Genomic DNA, 18,873 nt, shown 5'->3' on the forward strand with positions numbered 1-18,873 from the left:
ACACAGGATATAGACTTTTTTTTTCCATATTTAGAAATTTAACTTTACCACTTGTTTTCTGTTTCAAAGAGGATACCTTCGCTCTCGAACAGAACCTTCCAAACATGGTGTCGATTTCACACTCATTCGGGGCTCATCCTGAGGAACATTTTCCTCCACGGAATTTCCTTGATTTTCATTTGAACTCACTCTAACTTCAGGCTCTTTGTTTTCGTGACTCGGACTCAGACTTACATTCTGATTCTCTCCTGGATTTGTTTCCAGTACATTGGATTTAGGATTTGCTACTGGTGTATCAAAACTATCTGATGAGTCAGAAATAATTGAATCATTCCCACCTTCAACTCCTCCCATGTCTGTAGATAAAATATCAATATGAACAAACCTAACCTGTCCATTATCAAACATCTTTACCAAATATGTGCGAGGACCACATATCTTCACCACTCTTCCTAGTAACCACTTTAATCATTTATGGTGATGGTTCTTCACTCTCACCTTCTGGTTTAATTTCACACTTCTCTCTTTTACTCTACCTCTATCATGATTCTCTTTGTCTTAATTGTGTCTCTTCTACGGACTGTGCCAAATTTGGCTTTAACAACGAGAATCTGGTTCGCGGCTGTCGTTTGAGAAACAACTCTGACAACTGTCATTTCCTTGGATTTGGATCTGACATTTGTTTTATGAGGGCACGTTTTACAATTTGTACAGTGCGCTCTGCTGCACCATTCGAAGCAGAATGGTATGGTGGAACCTTGGTATGTTTCACACCATTTTTGCTCGTGAATTGTGCAAATTCTTCTGAACGAAATTGTGGTCCATTATCCGAAACAATCTCGTCAGGGAGGCCAAATGAAGAAAATAATTTTCGCAAAATGTCCAATGTTTTACTTGTTGTTATTTTCCACATTGGAAACACCTCAACCTACTTCGAATGGCTATCACAATGAACAATTGTTGTCCTTCTAACTCAGCAAAATCAATATGTAGCCTTTGTACACCCTGGGAGGCCATTTTCATGGCTGTAATGGTACTGATGGTGGTTGCTTGCTTACCGATTGACATGTCGTACACTGACTCACGATATACTCTATATCTTTATCAAGATCTGGCCACCATAAATAACTGCGTGCAAAACTTTTGGTCAAGCACATTCCCAGGTAATAATAATTTGGACCTGAATTTATTTGGTATAACCATTCTTGCACCCATGATACTATCTTTATCAACTGATAATTCATTCCTATGAATGAAGAATGGATGTGTATCTTTGCCTGTTATCTGGTTTGGCCATCCATTTGCAATATACTCATACACCTTTGACATCACTGGGTCATGTTTGGTTGCTCTACCAATCTCTTCAGCTGTGACTGGCAGTTCATCAATGTATGAAAAATAAAACACTTCTTCCCTATTGGGTGTAACTTGTGATGGGGAAGGCAATCTAGACATTGCATCAGCATTATTGTGATCAGCTGATCGTCTGTATTCAATATCATATGTATATGCTGACAAAATCAAAGCCCATCTCTGCATTCGGGCTGCAACTAATGTTGGAACTGGGGACTTTGGATGGAGGATTGCTGGTAGGGGCTTATGGTCCATAACGATGGTAAACTTACGACCATACAAGTATTTGTGAAACTTCTTGACCCCAAAAATTAATGTCAAAGCTTCGCATAATTACTCTTCACTGGCACTAAGAGTGCGTGAAGCAAAAGCAATTGGTCTCTCCTCCCCACTACTTAATACATGAGAGATTACTGCCCCAACTCCATACGGAGAGGCATCACATGCTAGCTTAATCTCCTTAGATATGTCATAATAAACTAACATGGTGCTCTTTACCAATTTGCTTTTACACTCCTTGAATGGCATATCGCATTCTTTTGACCACTTCCAATGCACCTGTTTTTTCAAAAGTTCATTCAGTGGATGTACTCCTGTAGCCAAATTTGGTAGGAACTTCCCATAATAGTTCAAAAGACCCAAGAATGAACGAAGTTCAGTGACATTCCTGGGAGTGGGTGCATTTCTAATTGCATCCAATTTTTCTATGGTTGGATGTAAACCATCTTTGTCCACTCTGTACCCTAAATAACTCACACTTACAAGCAGACACTCGTACTCTGTGCTTCTCTAGTCACTTGAGGACTTCATTCAATGTGTTATGAATTTGACTATTTGATGCAGAAATTAATATGTCATCCAAATAACATACTGCCCCTTCAATACCTTGCAAAATCTGATTCATCACCCCTTGGAATATGGCAGGGGCGGAAGACACTCCAAACGGTAGCCTATTAAATTGATATAGGCCTAGATGAGTATTTATAATCAAACATGACTTGGACTCCTCATCTAGTTCAAGCTGTAAGTAGGCATTCGTAAGATCCAACTTTGAGAAGATCTGACCATCTGTCAGTGTTGTGAACAAATCTTCTATATTCGGCAATGTATTGGGGACATTACCCGCTAGAACATGGTTTACGGTTACTTTATAATCACCACACAATCTTACCTTACCATCGGACTTAGGTACAACAACAATGGGTGTAGCCCAATTACATCGATCTATTTTACAAACAATGGTTCTCAGTCTCTAGTCTTTTGAGTTCTTGCTCAACTTTCGCCTTGAGTGCATACGGTACGGAACGTGGCTTGTAGTAAACCGATCTAGCGTTCTGCTGTACCATCACTCGTCTTGAAGCCTTGGATTGGACTGCCCGTTTCGCAGAACACCTTCGGATACTGTTTGATAACCTCATCCATTGATGAAAATCTCGCTTCCACACAGAAAATCTTACTCCAATCCAGCTTCAGTGAGCTCAACCAATTTCTTCCTAGTAAGGCAGGTTTGTCTCCTTTCACTACTATTAGAGGCAAGTTCTGAAATTGATCTTTATATTTCACCAGTACGGTGTTATGACCTACCACAGGAATTTTCTCTCCCGAGTAGCCTCGCAGCTCTATCTTGGATTTCTCCAGTTGGAAATCACGCAATTTGTCGAGGTACAGTGACTCCGGTACTACACTCACAGATGCACCCGTGTCAATTTCCATTGGTATCTTGAATCCTCCAACATCTATGTGGATTTTGATGCTTTACGAATCGCTGTCCGTTAACCTCGTGCTCCTGATGATGTGTAACTCTAACATCTCCTCGTCCTGTTGTTGTTCTTCCATGCTATGTAGTCTCTTGGGATTTCTACTCATAGTTTTGAACGCTGGACTCATAGCTTTAAAAGCTGGTTTACCCTTCAGTCGGCATGCCTTCGCAAGATGCCCAGTCTTTCTGCAGAAGAAACACTCTGCCTTCACATATGGACAACTTTGAGCAATGTATTGTCCCAGGCACATATAGCACGACTTCAACACTCTGTTAGAATTTCCAGTTTCTGAGACTTTGGGCCCCCACCGTCTTTTACTTTGAACCTGCAGGTGATTTACCTCGGTTGACTGACGACCGTAATTATTATTTAATTCTCGGGAATATTGTTCGACCATGTCCATCGATCTCGCTGTCTGACAAGCAACCTCAAAAGTCAAGTCACCCATCGTCAATAACTTCCTTCTGATCGCATCATTTTTCACCCCACAAACAAAACGATCCTGTAATGTGCGGTTTTGAAAGTTTCCAAAATTACAGTGCATCGATAGCTTTTTTAATGCTACAATGTAATTACTGATACTTCCATCAGTCTTTTGATTCCGAATCCTGAAACGATAGCTTTCAGCAATTTCTAACGGTTTGGGGTTATAATGCTGCTCCAGCTTCGTTAAAATCTCGTTAAGTGTTGTGTACTTTGGCTCGTCAGGCACAAGCAGATTTACAAGGGTGTCATATAATGCCGGACCTGTCGCCGATAAGAAGATCACTCTCTTACGTTCCAACACAGCCCGGTTCTTGACTGCATTGTCTGGAACTTCGATTATATTATTTGCAGTGAAATACATTTCTAGCCGATCCACATACGCTTTGAAACGTTCCCGGTTGTGTCTATATTCCCCAAATGTCCGATTACACCTGCCATTTTAATCTCTCGCAGTTCACACCGTGTGCTGTATTTTACCTCGGATTTTTGTAGCTTTTTTCCAAAGACAGAAACTTCCAAAGTCTCTGTCGGCTGGCTGAATCCTTCCCCAACAAAATTTAAGCTTTAAATCATCTGAAAAATCCCATCTCGCTGCCAAATGTGATATATTCACAGAGCACAGTACACACAGCTTCTAACATGGTAGGCAGCTCTCTCGGAAGCTACCGGAACCTGCCTGGTTCTGTTTAATCATTAACTCTGCAATTGCAGTACCCAATATGTCCACATCCACAGTGTGGCGCTACAAACATTACCAGCTTGCAGACATTACAAGAACTTAAGAAATAGGAACAGGAGTAGACCATACGGCCCCTCGAGCCTGCCCCATCATTCAATAAGATCATGGCTGATCTGATCATGGCTTTAGCTCCATTTCCCTGCCCGCTCCCCATAACCCCTTATCGTTTAAGAAACTGTCTATTTCTGTCTTAAATTTATTCAATGTCCCAGTTTCCACAGCTCTCTGAGGCAGCGAATTCCACAGATTTACAACCCTCTGAGAAGAAATTTCTCCTCATCTCTGTTTTAAATGGTCGGCCCCTTATTCTAAGATTATGCCCTCTAGTTCTAGTCTCCCCCATCAGTGGAAACATCCTCTCTGCATCCACCTTGTCAACACCCCTCATAATCTTATACGTTTCGATAAGATCACCTCTCGTTCTTCTGAATTCCAATGAGTAGAGGCCCAACCTACTCAACCTTTCCTCATAAGTTAACCCCTCATCCCCAGAATCAATCTAGTGAACCTCCTCTGAACTGCCTCTGAAACAAGTATATCCTTTTGTAAATATAGAAACCAAAACTGCACACAGTATTCCAGGTGTGGCCTCACCAATACCTTATATAGCTGTAGCAAGACTTCCCTGCTTTTATCCTCCATCCCCTTTGCAATAAAGGCCAAGATACCATTGGTCTATCTGATCACTTGCTGTACCTGCATACTATCCTTTTGTGTTTCATGCACAAGTACCCCCAGGTCCCGCTGTACTGCGGCACTTTGCAATCTTTCTCCATTTTAAATAATAACTTGCTCTTTGATTTTTTTTCTGCCAAAGTGCATGACCCCACACTTTCCAACATTATACTCTATCTGCCATAAGGGGTCGGCCATTTAAGACCGAGATGAGGAGGAATTTCTTCACTCAGAGGGTTGTGAATCTTTGTAATTCTTTGCCCCAGAGGGCTGTGGATGCTGAGTCTCCGAGTATATTCAAGGCTGAAATAGATAGATTTTTGGAATCTAGGGGAATCATGGGATATGGAGATCGGGCGGGAAAGTGGAGTTGAGGTTGAAGATCAGCCGTGATCTTATTGAATGGAGGAATAGGCTGGAAGGGTCATAGGGCCTACTCCTGCTCCTAATTCTTATGTTCTTATGATACAACTATAATGGAGTTTTTAAAACTAATCTTATCAATCTCTATCTATGTCTACAACAGACCCAGACACGAGCCGAGGGAAACCCTCAGTGGTGCAAAGTCACTTGTTCCTCCCAAGCATTCTACACTCCCTGCACATCATGTCTCAAATTACTCCTACACTATCACAAAATGCTATTTTCTGAAAGAAATCTATCTAATTTGCATTGGGATGGATCAACACGAGCTGCTTCCATCATCTCCCTTGGGAATCTATTCCATAGATTGACTGCTCACTCACTGAAATACTGGGGGCAATTTTAACCTAAGTCGCCCGGTGGAAAAGCCACAGTATCAGGTGCAACCCTAGTTTTATCCGCCCCACCACTCCCGCCCAATATTACTTTCCACTGACTTCAATGGAGAGTAAAACTGGGCGGGGGGGTAAAACCAGCAAGGCACCCGATCCCACCAGTTCCCCAACGGGTGGGTGAGGTATTGATCCCATTGTTTCCTGTAGGTTCGTTTTTAATTTACCCCGTTCCCCCCTCCAGATCAGGCCGTGTCCTTTGGGTCTACTGTTGTGAACAAGGTGGTTGTTGTTGTTGTTTCATATGGCAGGAAAAGCTTATAATGGGAAGTCCAGTTTGGCTCTCCATTCGATGGCCTACTGAGATGCTGAGTGGAGGAATGAGGCCCCTCCCCTTTGTGGGCAGGTCGATGTGATGCGTTCCATGGTCTGGGACTCTCGGCCACAGTCGCACTTTGGGTCATCCCTCATCTTCCACGTGTGGAGCAGGTGGTGCATCGTCCGTGCCCTGTGCACATAGGTTGAGCGCTGCCCACTGTCTTCGAGGGAGGTCGAGGCCAGTGACCTCTGCTGATGCCAACCTACAAGTGGTCTCCCTGTGTGTGCTCGTTCACCGGGAACTTGCCAGCTAATGTCATCAAGACGACGACTGAATGCCCAAAAGTGGGCCCCCCCGGTCTGAAAAGCTTGAAAGCCTCGAGCAGGTGGACAAGGTGAACTCATCATTTCATAGTCAGTCCCTCGGAATCGAGGAAGACTTGCTTCCACTCTAAAAATGAGTCCTTAGGTGGCTGAACAGCACGAGAACCACAGTCCCTGTCACAGGTGGGACAGATAGTCGTTGCGGGAAAGGGTAGGTGGGACTGGTTTGCCGCACACTCTTTCCGCTGCCTGCGCTTGCTTTCTGCATGCTCTCGCCGATGAGACTCTAGGTGCTCAGCACCCTCCCGGATGCACTTCCTCCACTTAGGGCGGTCTTCGGCCAGGGACTCCCAGGTGTCGGTGGGAATGTTGCACTTTATCAGGGAGGCTTTGAGGGTGGCCTTGTAACGTTTCCTCTGCCCACCTTTGGCTCGTTTGCCATGAAGGAGTTCAGAGTAGAGCGCTTGCTTTGGGAGTCTCGTGTCTGGCATGCGAACAATGTGGCCCGCCCAGCATAGCTGATCAAATGTGGTCAGTACTTCAATGCTGGTGGTCAAGGTGACGACCAAATGCCCGAAAGTGGTCTCCCGGTGTGAAAAGCTTGAAAGCCTTGAGCATGTGGACAAGGCGAACTAGCATGTCATAGTCGACATTATCTAATGGTTAACTCTGCATTACACGTCTGCAATCAAGGAACTGAGCTCCATGCAGAGGTGCAGTGGAGAGGCACACCGACTTTTGTAGGCCAGAGATCTCCGATCTCAAAGCACCAGTTGACAAGTCACACAAGGTCAGGGCGATATGAGCAGGCATCACGTGATGCAGATTGTCAGCCTCTGCCACAGTTTCTAATGAAGAGTTATTTTTCTACTACATATACTGTTATGTATGTAAACACTACCAATGTCTAAGACTTGCCACCAGGGGGCGCACCTGTGGGAAACCCAAGGGTCACCTGCACACCCCGGGCAAGCAGGTTATAAAAGGCAGTCTACCATGCTGTCTCCTCACTCTGGAGTTACAATAAAGAGACCATGGTCACAACAGTTTGAGCTTAAGATGTACAGTCTTGTGGAGTTATTCTAAACGTAACATATACCATTATATTATCAGTGAATCGTGGGGCCAATGCCGAGCTGTGAGCTCACTAACTCCCAATCACGTTCATCTGACATTCCTCGATGTTATTTTAACTAAAGTGTTATCTTGTGTTAAAACTTTTGGGCAGAGGGATATCAGATTATGATCAGAGGTCATTCACAGGCTCAAGAAAAGAACAGAAGAGTCAATAAACAAGTATATTATTTTGTTAATCAATTACCACAATGTACATAATTCACTGGTATGGTTCTTGGCCAGCTCAGTAGGGCTCTATTCTCTCATTCAAAATAGAACACACAGCAGGAAATATTGACGTCACTTCAGTTACATGGACAGACTAGAGAAGCTGAGTTTGTTCTCCTTAGTGCAGAGAAGAGCGAGAGGAGATTTGATGGGTGTGTTCAAAATCAAGAGGGGTCCAGACAGATTAGAGAGGAATTGTTCCCATTTGCGGAAGGGTCGAGAATTGAGGACAAAGATTTAAGCTGGTTGGCAGAAGAACCAAAGGTGACATAAGGCAAAGCTTTTTTATGCAGCGAGTAGTTAGGATCTGGACATGCCTCACTCTGAAATTTCAGCTGGTATGATATGTCGATATGAGACGATGAGGGGTACGGTAGCACCCAACGGCAGACCTGGGGAACCTTAAAGAATTCCACAACCTCTAATTTCCTTTTCACCAATTATTATTTATAGCCTCGGTTTCTACTCTTCTGACTTACTGTGAAGTAATATTCTGGTTTTCCCTCATCCGATACATTAACACTATTTTATAAATGGTCCTTTTTTTCCCCCCAATAGCAGCTCCGCCGTCCCTCAGTTTTACAATATATTTTACACGGTCCCCTTTTCAAAAGGAAGAGAATCTAATGAATTATCTCGTAACCTTATCAGGCAGAGACAGAGACGACTATAACCACGACTGCCTGCATCAGTTACTCAGCGCACACAGCATCTGGGTTGTGATTGGACAGCAGCCATCGGTCTGAGGCAGGTATCTATTGGCTGCCATGCTCAGATGCTTGAGCCCTGGTTATGTTGCAGGCCAGTGTCCACCTGTGTCTTGGCTGCTATGCACAGCTCTGCTGCCATCCCTCCTCCCCTGCCCCGCCACCTCCAGCCCCCTCCCCGGCAGCTCATGTTTAATGTTGGGAGCAACTCGCTTTGTCCTAACAGCCAAAAGGTCCCGTTCAAAGTTTTAAAAGTTCCAACTTATCCACCGAGGTACTTTTAATACTATGGACAGCGTGAACGCAAAACGGTGAGATGGCTTCTCGAAGGGGTCTCACACCACTTGGGTTCAGTGCTCTCGATCTCGGCTAGACTCCCAAGTTACTCGGACATTTTTCACATCAATACTTTAAAAAAAAAAAATTCTCGGGATGTGGCAAGGCTGGGACTTATTGTCCATCCCTCAGGCGATGGTGGTGGGCTGCCTCTGCTTAGACCACTGTAACAGTTTGATACAACTGAGTGACATGCTAGGCCACTTCAGAGGGCAGTTAAGAGTCGACCATATCAGTGTGGGACCTGAGTCACATTTTTTTTTCATTCCTGGGATGCGGGCATCGCTGGCAAGGCCAGCATTTATTGCCCATCCCCAATTGCCCCTCGAGAAGGTGGAGGTGAGCCACCTTCTTGAACCACTGCAGTCCGTGTGGTGAAGGTACTCCCACAGTGCTGTTAGAGAGTTCCAGGATTTTGATCCAGCGACGACAAAGGATCGACGATATATTTCCAAGTCAGGATGGTGTGAGACTTGGAGGGGAACTTGGACGTGGTGGTGTTCCCATGCCCCTGCTGCCTTTGTTCTTCTAGGTGGTAGAGGTCGCGGGTTTGGGAGGTGCTGCCGTAGACGCCTTGGTGAGTTGCTGCAGTGCATCTTGTAGATGGTACACACTGCAGCCACGGTGCACCGGTGGTGGAGGGAGTGAATGTTTAAGGTGGTGGATGGGATGCTAATCAAGTGGCCTGCTTTGTCCTGGATGGTGTCGAGCTGCTTGAGTGCTGTTGGAGCGGCACTCATCCAGGCAAGTGGAGAGTATTCCATCACATTCCTCACTTGTGCCTTGTAGATGGTGGGAAAGTTTTGGGGAGTCAGGAGGTGAGACACTCGCCGCAGAATATCCAGCCTCTGACCCGCAGTATTTATGTGGCTGGTCCAGTTGAGTTTCTGGTCAATGGTGACCCCCAGATATTGATTGGGGGGGGGGGGGGGAGGGAGTCGACGATGGTAATACAGGCTACACTGGGTAAGGTCAGCAGGTTTCCCTCCCTGAAATAACATGAGTGAACCTGTTGGGTTTTTTACGACAATCTGAGAGCTTCATGGTCACTCCAGATTTAAAAAAAACTGATTTCAAATTCTCAAAATGCCACAGTGGAATTTGAACTGGTGTTCTCTGGATTATTACTCCAGTAACAGAACCACTGCATTTCCGTACTCTCAAAATCGGGGAGGGAGGGTGCTGAGTACTTCGAGATGTCTGTACATGAGGACGCTATAGAGATGAGCTTGGTTTCTGCCACGTCTCATCGCCGAGAGTATGCAGAAACCAAGCGCAGGCAGCGGAAAGAGCATGCGGCAAACCTGTCCCACCCACCCTTTCCCTCAACGACTATTTGTCCCAACTGTGACAGGGACTGTGGTTCTTGTTTTGGACTGTTCAGCCACTTAAGAACTCATTTTTAGAGTGGAAGCAAGTTTTCCTCGATTCCGAGGGACTGCTTATGATGATAGAGATGAGTAAGCTCTTGTTGTCATTACCTGGGTTGGGGTAGACAGGGGTGCTCTCAAACAGCACTGTGGTTCCTCCATTGCACAGAGGACCATACACCACGTAGCTGTGCCCAGTGATCCAACCAATGTCCGCGACACAGCCAAACACATCACCGTCATGGTAATCGAACACATACTGGATGGGGAGAAAGGTCACATTGTGAGCACAGATCACTACACAGTAATCATAGGCAGCTTCTGATTGTCAGATTTTGGTGACTTTCACTGGCCAATTTCCAGATCTTAAAACTATTCCAATCAGGTTTTTTTCCTGGATTGATGTTGCCCCTTATCCCTGTACTGTGTCAGCCGTGGCTCAGTGCGTAGCATACTCGCCTCTGAGTCAGAAGGTTGTGGGTTCAAGTCCCACTCCAGGAACCTGAGCACAAAAAATCTAGGCTGACACTCCAGTGCAGTGCTGAGGGAGTGCTGCACTATCGGAGGTGCCGTCTTTCAGATGAGATGCTAAGCCGAGGCCCCGTCAACTCTCTCAAGTGGACATAAAAGATCCTGCGGCACTATTTCGAAGAAAAGCAGGGGAGATATCCCATGTCCTGGCCAATCTTCATCCCTCAATCAACATATAAAAAAAAAACAGATTATCTGGTCATTATCACATTGCCGTTTGTGGGAGCTTGCTGTGTGGAGATTGAGCGTCACGTTTCCCACATTACAACAGTGACTACACTCCAAAAAAGTGCTTCATTGGCTGTAAAGCGCTTTGAGATGTCTGGTGGTCATGAAAGGTGCTATATAAATGCAAGTTTTTCTTCTTGGAACTAAAACGGTTTTGCTGACCCATGAAATTTCCAAAAACTCTTGTGGTTTTGAGAAACTAATGGAATTTGGTTGCATGCACTCCTCTGCTTTCATCTCCTCTGGGATGTACCACCAAAAATATATACTGTATATATATTTCATAGAATCATGGATTAGTGTAGCACACAAAGAGGCCATTCGGCCTATTGAGTCTGCACCAGCTCTTTCGAGCAGCAATGCAGTTAGTCCCACTCTCCCGTTCTTTCCCCATATCCCTGCAATTTTTCTTCAAGTATGTATTCAATTCCCTTTTGAAGGCTGCTATTGAATCTGTATCCACCGCCCTTCAGGCAATGCATTCCGAATCCTAACCACTCGTGGCGTAAAACGTTTTTCCTCATGTCGCCTTTGGTTCTTTTGCCAATCACCTTAAATCTGTGCCCTCTGTTATCGACTCTTCAGCCACTGGAAACAGGTTCTCTTTATTTACTCTATCTAAATCCTTCATGATTTTAAACACCTCTATAAAATTTCCATAGCGTCCTCCTCTGGTCTAAGGAGAACAACCCAGCTTCTCTAGTCTATGCATGTAACTGTAATCTCCCATCCCTGGAATCAGTCTCGTAAATCTCTTCTGTACCCTCTCCAAAGCCTTCACATCCTTCCTAAAGTGCGGTGCCTAGAATCGGACACAATGCTCCAGCTGGGGCTGAACTAGTGTTTTCTATAAGTTTAACATATTTGTACTCTGTGCCTGTATTTATAAACCCCAGGATTCCATATGCTTTATTAATTGCTTTGCTAACATATCCTGCCACCTTCAAAGATGTGTGCACAAACCCCCCAACCCCAGGCTCTCTGTTCTTGCACCCCTTAGGCCAGAAAACGCAAATCATTTTCCATTATTGCAAGATTAGCACTTACATTGTATTAAGTGACTCTGTGGATCTGACAGAAATGGGTGTTCACTCCAAAGTTCTCACCTCATTAAAGGTGCAATTCCCTTGTCTATTTAATCATCTCTAATGGATGCCGGGTTAACAACTTGCACTACTCAACACTGACTGCGGGTAACACAGAAAATTACAGTTCGTTATACTCCAAAGTACGAGGCAGCCGGCAGATAATCCTTCATCTACTGTGTAGTACAACCGCCACAGCCTTTCTTTACAACCCTTCTTCACTTCTTATTGACTTTTCAGCTTTCTATCCACACCCCATCAACATCATCATCATAGGCAGTCCATCGGAATCAAGGAAGACTTGCTCCCACTCTTAATACGAGTTCTTAGGTAGCTGTACAGTCCAATACGAGAACCACAGTCTCTGTCACAGGAGGGACAGATAGTCATTAAGGGAAGGGTGGGTGGGACTGGTTTGCTGCATGCTCATTCCGCTGCCTGTGCTTGATTTCTGCATGCTCTCGGCGACGAGACTCAAGGTGCTCAGCGCCCTCCCGGATGCACTCCCTTCACTTAGGGCGGTCTTTGGCCAGGAACTCCCAGGTGTCAGTGGGGGTGTCGCACTTTATCAGGGAGGCTTCGAGGGTGCCCCTGTAACATTTCCTCTGCCCACCTTTGGCTCGTTTGCCTCGAAGGAGTTCCGAGTAGAGCGCTTGCTTTGGGAGTCTTGTGTCTGGCATGCGAACGATGTGGCCTGCCCAGTGGAGCTGATCAAGTGTGGTCAGTGCTTCAATGCTGGGGATGTTGGCCTGGCCGAGGACGCTGATGTTGGTGCGTCTGTCCTCCCAAGGGATTTGTAGGATCTTGTGGAGACATCATTGGTGGTATTTCTCCAGCGACTTGAGGTGTCTGCTGTACATGGGTCCATGTTTCTGAGCCATACAGGAGGGCGGGTATTACTACAGCCCTATAGACCATGAGCTTGGTGACAATTTTGAGGGCCTGGTCTTCAAACACTATTTTTCAGGCGGCCGAAGGTTGCACTGGCACACTGGAGGCGGTGTTGGATCTCGTCAGCAGTACAACCGTCACAGCCTAACTTTACAACCCTACAGTGACGTTCCGCTTTCTGTCTATACCTCATCATCATCATAGGCAGTCCCTCGGAGGCGAGGATGACTTGCTTCCACACTAGAAATGAGTTCTCAGGTGACCTACAGTCTCTGTCACAGGTGGGGCAAATGGCAGTTGAAGGAACGGGAGGTTGGGTTGACATGTGCTCCTTCCGCTGTCGACGCTTGGCTTCAGCTTGCTCTCGGTGAGGAGACTCGAGGTGTTCAGCGCCCTCCCAGATGCTCTTCCTCCATTTTGGGCAGTCTTGGGCCAGAGATTCCCAGGTGTCGATGGAGATATTACACTTTTTCAAGGCGGCTTTGAGGGTGTCCTTGAAACGTTTCCTCTGCCCACCTGGGGCTCGCTTGCCGTGTCGGAGCTCCGAGTCGAGAGCTTGCTTGTGAATCTCGAGTCAGCAACAACAAATTGTGTTTATATAGCGCCTTTAATGCAGTAAAATGTCCCAAGACGCTTCACATGAGTGTTAGAGGACACACAAAAATATTTGACACCGAGCCATATGAGGAGAAATTAGGTCAGGTGACCAAAAGCTTGGTCAAAAATGTAGGTTTTAAGGAGCGCCTTGAATGAGGAAAGAGAGGTGGAGAGGTGTAGGCAGGGAGTTCCAGGGCTTAGGGACTAGGCAACAGATGGCACAGCCAACGATGGTTGAGCGATTATCATCAGGGATGCTCAAGAGGGCAGAATTAGAGGAGCGCAGATATCTTGGTGGGGCTGGGTTGTGGGGCTGGAGGAGATGACAGAAATAGCATTCTAAAACATCCAAAACCATGACGTCCTTCTACAAAAGTAATAGCCAAATCTTGATTCCAAAATTTATTTTTTGTGCCTATTGACATTTTAGCATTAAATCGCGTTCAGTGACGATTCATTTCTTACTTCTGAACACGAGAAACGAAACAGATGGAGGGTGTGACCTGCCCACCGCATTCAGCGGGCCATGCGCCGGCTATAAGCTTTAGGGCTGTACGTATAGTTTCAGTTAATTATCACGAAGTGAAGGAAGTGCAAAAGGATTTGCTGAGGTTTTTTTTGTCTTCCCAATTAAACATTGGGAAGATCAAAGCCATTGGCTTCGGTACCCACCACAAACTGCGTTCCCCAGCCACTGACTCCATCCCTCTCCCTCGCATTTGTCGGAGGTTGAACCAGACTGATCGCAACCTTAGGGTCATATATGACCCTGAAATGAGCTAACGACCTCATATCCGCAGCATAACTAAAACCACCTATTTCCATCTCTGTCGCATCGCCCGTCCCTGCCGTTGCCTCAGCTCATTCGCTGCTGAAGCCCTCATCCATGCCATTGTTACCTCCATACTTGACTATTCCAATGCACTCCTGGCTGGACTCCCACATCCTACACTAAGTAAACTTGAGGTCATCCAAAATTTGGCAGCCCGTGTCCTAACTTGCACCAAGTCCCGTTTGCCCATCACCCCTGTGCTCGCTGACCTACAGTGGCTCCAAGTTAAGCAACGCCTCGATTTCAAAATTCTCATCCTTGTTTTCAAATCTCTCCATGGCCTCGCCCCTCCCTATTGGTGTAATCTCCTCCCCCCACTCCCCTGCTGCAGAGATATCTACGCTCCTCTAATTCTGCCCTCTTGAGCATCCCTGATTATAAATCGCTCAACCATTGGTGGCCGTGCCTTCAGCTGCCTGGGCCCTAAGCTCTGGAACTCCCTCTCTAAATCTCTCTACTTCTCTCTCCTCCTTTAACACGCTCCTTAAAACAGACCTTGTTGACCAAGCTTTTGGTCATCTGCCGTAATGTCTTCTTATGTGGCTCGGTGTCAAAATGTTTGTCTTATAACACTCCTGTGAAGCCCCTTGGGACGTTTTACTAGATTAAAGGCGCTATATAAATACAAGTTGTTGTTGTTGTTGTCTACAATTTTTATCCCTGGAAATGTAACACTATTTTCTTTTTAAATGGTGTGGTTTCCCGTCCTCTCCCCTCCTCTTCACTAAAGGCATGGTCTCCTGTCTGAGCTCAAGTTGCCCTCTGACACTTCACCAAAATGGGCATTTTTGGATGTGAGCCTAAACAGTAAAGCTTGGATTTCCCTCCATCCTGCCCGAGAAAGGGTCTTTGTCTTTGTACAAGAACTAGGTTAGACCCCATCTAGAACACTTCGTGCAGTTCTGGTATCCCCGAGACCAGGAGCTGGAAATTGACAGGCACCTACAATTCACCTTTAATCACCCTCAGTGCCTGGATTTCCCCCCGTCCCCAGAGGGGGTTTCCACCTGCAACCCTGACCCTGCCACGACCCTGACCCAATTTCTGGGAGCCCACCCTGAATGGACAATGACACCCCCCCTCCCCCCCCCCCCCTCATTAATCCATTGTCTGTTCTGTTCTGTCAATCTACCTCTACCCACTGAGAGGAAGAAAAGCAATCACTGCAATCATCCTCGTCAAGCTCCCCCGGTGGTAGGCTCGAAGACCACAGGAGGAAACCTTCTTGCCAAACCGCTGTTGATGTGGTAAAACCAGGGCAACAGATAAGCCTTAATTAAAAACTGAAAACACCGGAAAAACCCAACAGGTCAGGCGGCATATATGGAGAGAGAAACAGAAGTTAATGTTCCAGGTGGAGACCTCTGTCTGTTTCACCACAGTTGCTGCCTGACCTGCTGAGTATTGTCGGCATTTTCTGTTTTTATTTCAGATTTCCATCATCCGATTTAGCAACAGATGGACCAAAGGACCTCTCTTTAGCCGGCCGCATGGTTCCCCACCTCAGTATGTGATGGCCGTGACCCAGTGTCAATCCTCAGTGAGAAGTGTGTTGTGGTGCAGTGTCGGTGTACAGACATTTCACAATGATGTATAAACAGGGGCCCCGAGAAATGGACTGCTCCAACAAGTTGTTTTCTTTCTCCATTTTTCAAACCAAACCTTTTATCATGTCCCACAGTAAGCACGTTTCCCGGAGTTATCGAGGCAATGACAACAGTCCTGAACTTTGCACTTTGATCAAATTCCAACTTAAACATCTGCCAAGCCTCTTACTGCATCAGACGGGCAGTGCGCAGGAGTCCTGCTTATCAGTGGAGCATGGAGCAGATCAAACTCCAGCAAATTCATTGTCTTTGATAGAGTCACCTGCAACTGCAGCCATAGCAGACCTGTAGTGCAATGTTAACAATGTCTATCTAGCACTGCACATGATAGGTGACTGTTTTCATTCACTGGACTCCAATTGCAAAATGATCTTGACCTGAACCTGAAGCAATTCAACAATTACTCCACCAGCGATATTAACCCAGACACATTAGACCAACAGAGACACAGCCCACACCCATACCATCGGGGACACAGCCCACACCCATACCATCGGGGACACAGCCCACACCCATACCATCGGGGACACAGCCCACACCCATACCATCGGGGACACAGCCCACACCCATACCATCGGGGACACAGCCCACACCCATACCACCGGGGACACAGCCCACACCCATACCATCGGGGACACAGCCCACACCCATACCATCGGGGACGCAGCCCATACACATACCCAGGGACACCAGCAGAGTCACAGCCCATACACCTACTGCCGTTAGACCAGGAGGAATATCAGCCCATACCGTCATTAGACCATAAAGGATACTAGCCTGTACTCACACTACCGAGAGGCTATAGTAAAAGTAAATAATGTATTGGGATGTATAGTTGAGACGATCCAATACAAAACAAAGGGTGCCATAGTGTCTTTTTACAAGACCATGGTTAGACCCCAACTAGAATAGTGAGTCCAGTTCTGGTATCTCCGCTGTCAGGAGCCAGAAATTAAAAGCAGCCACAATTCACCTTTAATTGCCCTCAATATCTATTTACACCACTTCTCCACAGAGGGCAACTGAGCAGAGGTCTTAAAGGGATAACCCAGGTTTAACACAGCTCCATCTCAGCTGCCAAAGATCACGACCATGCTACAGTCCACAGGAGAGCCGCCAATATCAACAAAAAGAAAAATCTGAACAATGAACGCTACAAACTTTCATTGACGATGTGAGCTGACCACACTAAGTCCCTTTATACCCATCAGTGAAAACAAACTGTCCATCGAGCACCGTTAATGTCTCCTCGGTGACAGAGAGTGAACTCTGGGCAAATATCGCACCAAGCCAGCCGAGTGCTTGGTACTTGCACCATCACTAACAGTGCATTCCATGTCCCATCACCCCGAGCACAAACTTGCTGATTCAACCCGGGCATTAGGTGCTGGCACCTGGCCAAGGCTGGGACTACTTTTTCTTAACCAGGCAACTTGTACCAAGGCTCCTGGTGTTCTGGCTCAGTGGGTAGCACTCTCATCCTGGAGTCAGAAGTTTGGGGGTGCAAGTCCCACTTCAGAGACTTGAGCACAAAATCTATGGCTGACACTGCAGTGCAGTGCTGAGGGAGTGCTGCACTGTCGGAGGTGCCGTCTTTCGGATGAGACGTTAAACCTAGTCTGCTCTCTCAGGTGGGCGTAAAAGATTCCTTGGCACTATTTCGTAGAGCAGCAGGGGAGTTCTCATTGATCCCTCAACCAACATCACTAAATAACCGAGGTCTGGTCATTATCGCATTGCTGTGTGCTATTCGGGTGTCGTGTTTCCCACATTACAAAAGTGACTGCACTTCAGTTCATTGACTCTAAAGCACTTGGGTTGTCCCGAGGTTGTGAAAGATGCTGTAAATGTGAGTCTTTCTTTCAGTCACACTGATGTGTGGCAGTTTTAATAAAACTATTTTGCATTTGGAATTTGCAATAGGATTCTGCATCCAACTTAAACAGCCAGCGGTACATCAGCCAATGTACTCTGGGCCCCAAAAGGTATTTTGAATAAGAAAATACCGATGCCAAGAAACGATGGATGTGGAGAGAGATATTGAGCAGACTGTTGTCCCGAGCCACAGTTGGGTTCGTGCCTCTATTGTTCCAGTCAGGAACAAGCTGGACTGTTGATCCAGAGGCGCCAACACCTCCTTCCAATTTCTGCTTTAGTTGCTTAAAGAGGCCGTTAAAGGGCGTGTTGGCCAGCGTCCAGGGCTGGCAACTTGCCAAACTGATCCATAACTCTTTGAGGGCCTGAAGGAAGTCGTCTGGTTATTTAGTTTGGAGGCCATGGAAAGCTGGAGTTCTAGCTACACTGTAATGGTTCAGCCACTGCTCCATACGCCCAGCACAATCCAACTCCCCCAGCATGCCCCGCACACCCCTCCCTCCCAGCATGCCCTCCACCCCACCCCCCAGAGCATGCCACGCACCCACACCTCCCCCCACCCCCAGCATGCCCTGCACACGCCCCGCACCCCACCCCACCCTCAGCATGCCCCGCACACACCCCCCCCACCCCCAGCATGCCCCGCACCCCACCCCCAGCATGCCCCGCACACACCCCACCCCACCCCCAGCATGCCTCGCACACACCCCCCCCACCCCCAGCATGCCCCGCACCCCACCCCCAGCATGCCCCACACCCCCCCCACCCCCAGCATGCCCCGCACCCCACCCCCAGCATGCCCCGCGCACACCCCCCCACCCCCACCATCCCCCCCACACGCCCCGCACCCCACCCCCAGCATGCCCCGCGCACACCCCCCCACTCCAGCATGCCCCGCGCGCAGCCCCCCACCCCCAGCATGCCCCGCCTCTCGCCTGATGGAGTCAGTTACCTGTAGCAGAGCGGCAGGACATGGCTTGGTAGCCTTACTTGCAACCTTCTAATCTTGCCCACCCCCGGGGGAAAGCATCGAGCAAAAGCTCCCACACTTCCTCATAAA

At 47.0% G+C, this 18,873-nt stretch overlaps 1 protein-coding gene across 1 annotated transcript in view; it reads right to left on the reverse strand.

Annotated features, from left to right (window-relative positions):
* The window catches only part of LOC139263465 (acetyl-coenzyme A synthetase 2-like, mitochondrial), an 84,107-nt gene that overhangs the window by 34,696 nt on the left and 30,538 nt on the right, over nucleotides 1–18,873 (reverse strand). The window contains exon 6 of the mRNA XM_070879591.1: nucleotides 10,279–10,426. Within this exon, the coding sequence (XP_070735692.1) occupies nucleotides 10,279–10,426 (148 nt within the window). The remainder of the gene's footprint in view (nucleotides 1–10,278; nucleotides 10,427–18,873) is intronic.

The sequence above is a fragment of the Pristiophorus japonicus genome, chromosome 4 (genome assembly GCF_044704955.1).
Source record: "Pristiophorus japonicus isolate sPriJap1 chromosome 4, sPriJap1.hap1, whole genome shotgun sequence".
Lineage (NCBI taxonomy): Eukaryota > Metazoa > Chordata > Chondrichthyes > Pristiophoridae > Pristiophorus > Pristiophorus japonicus.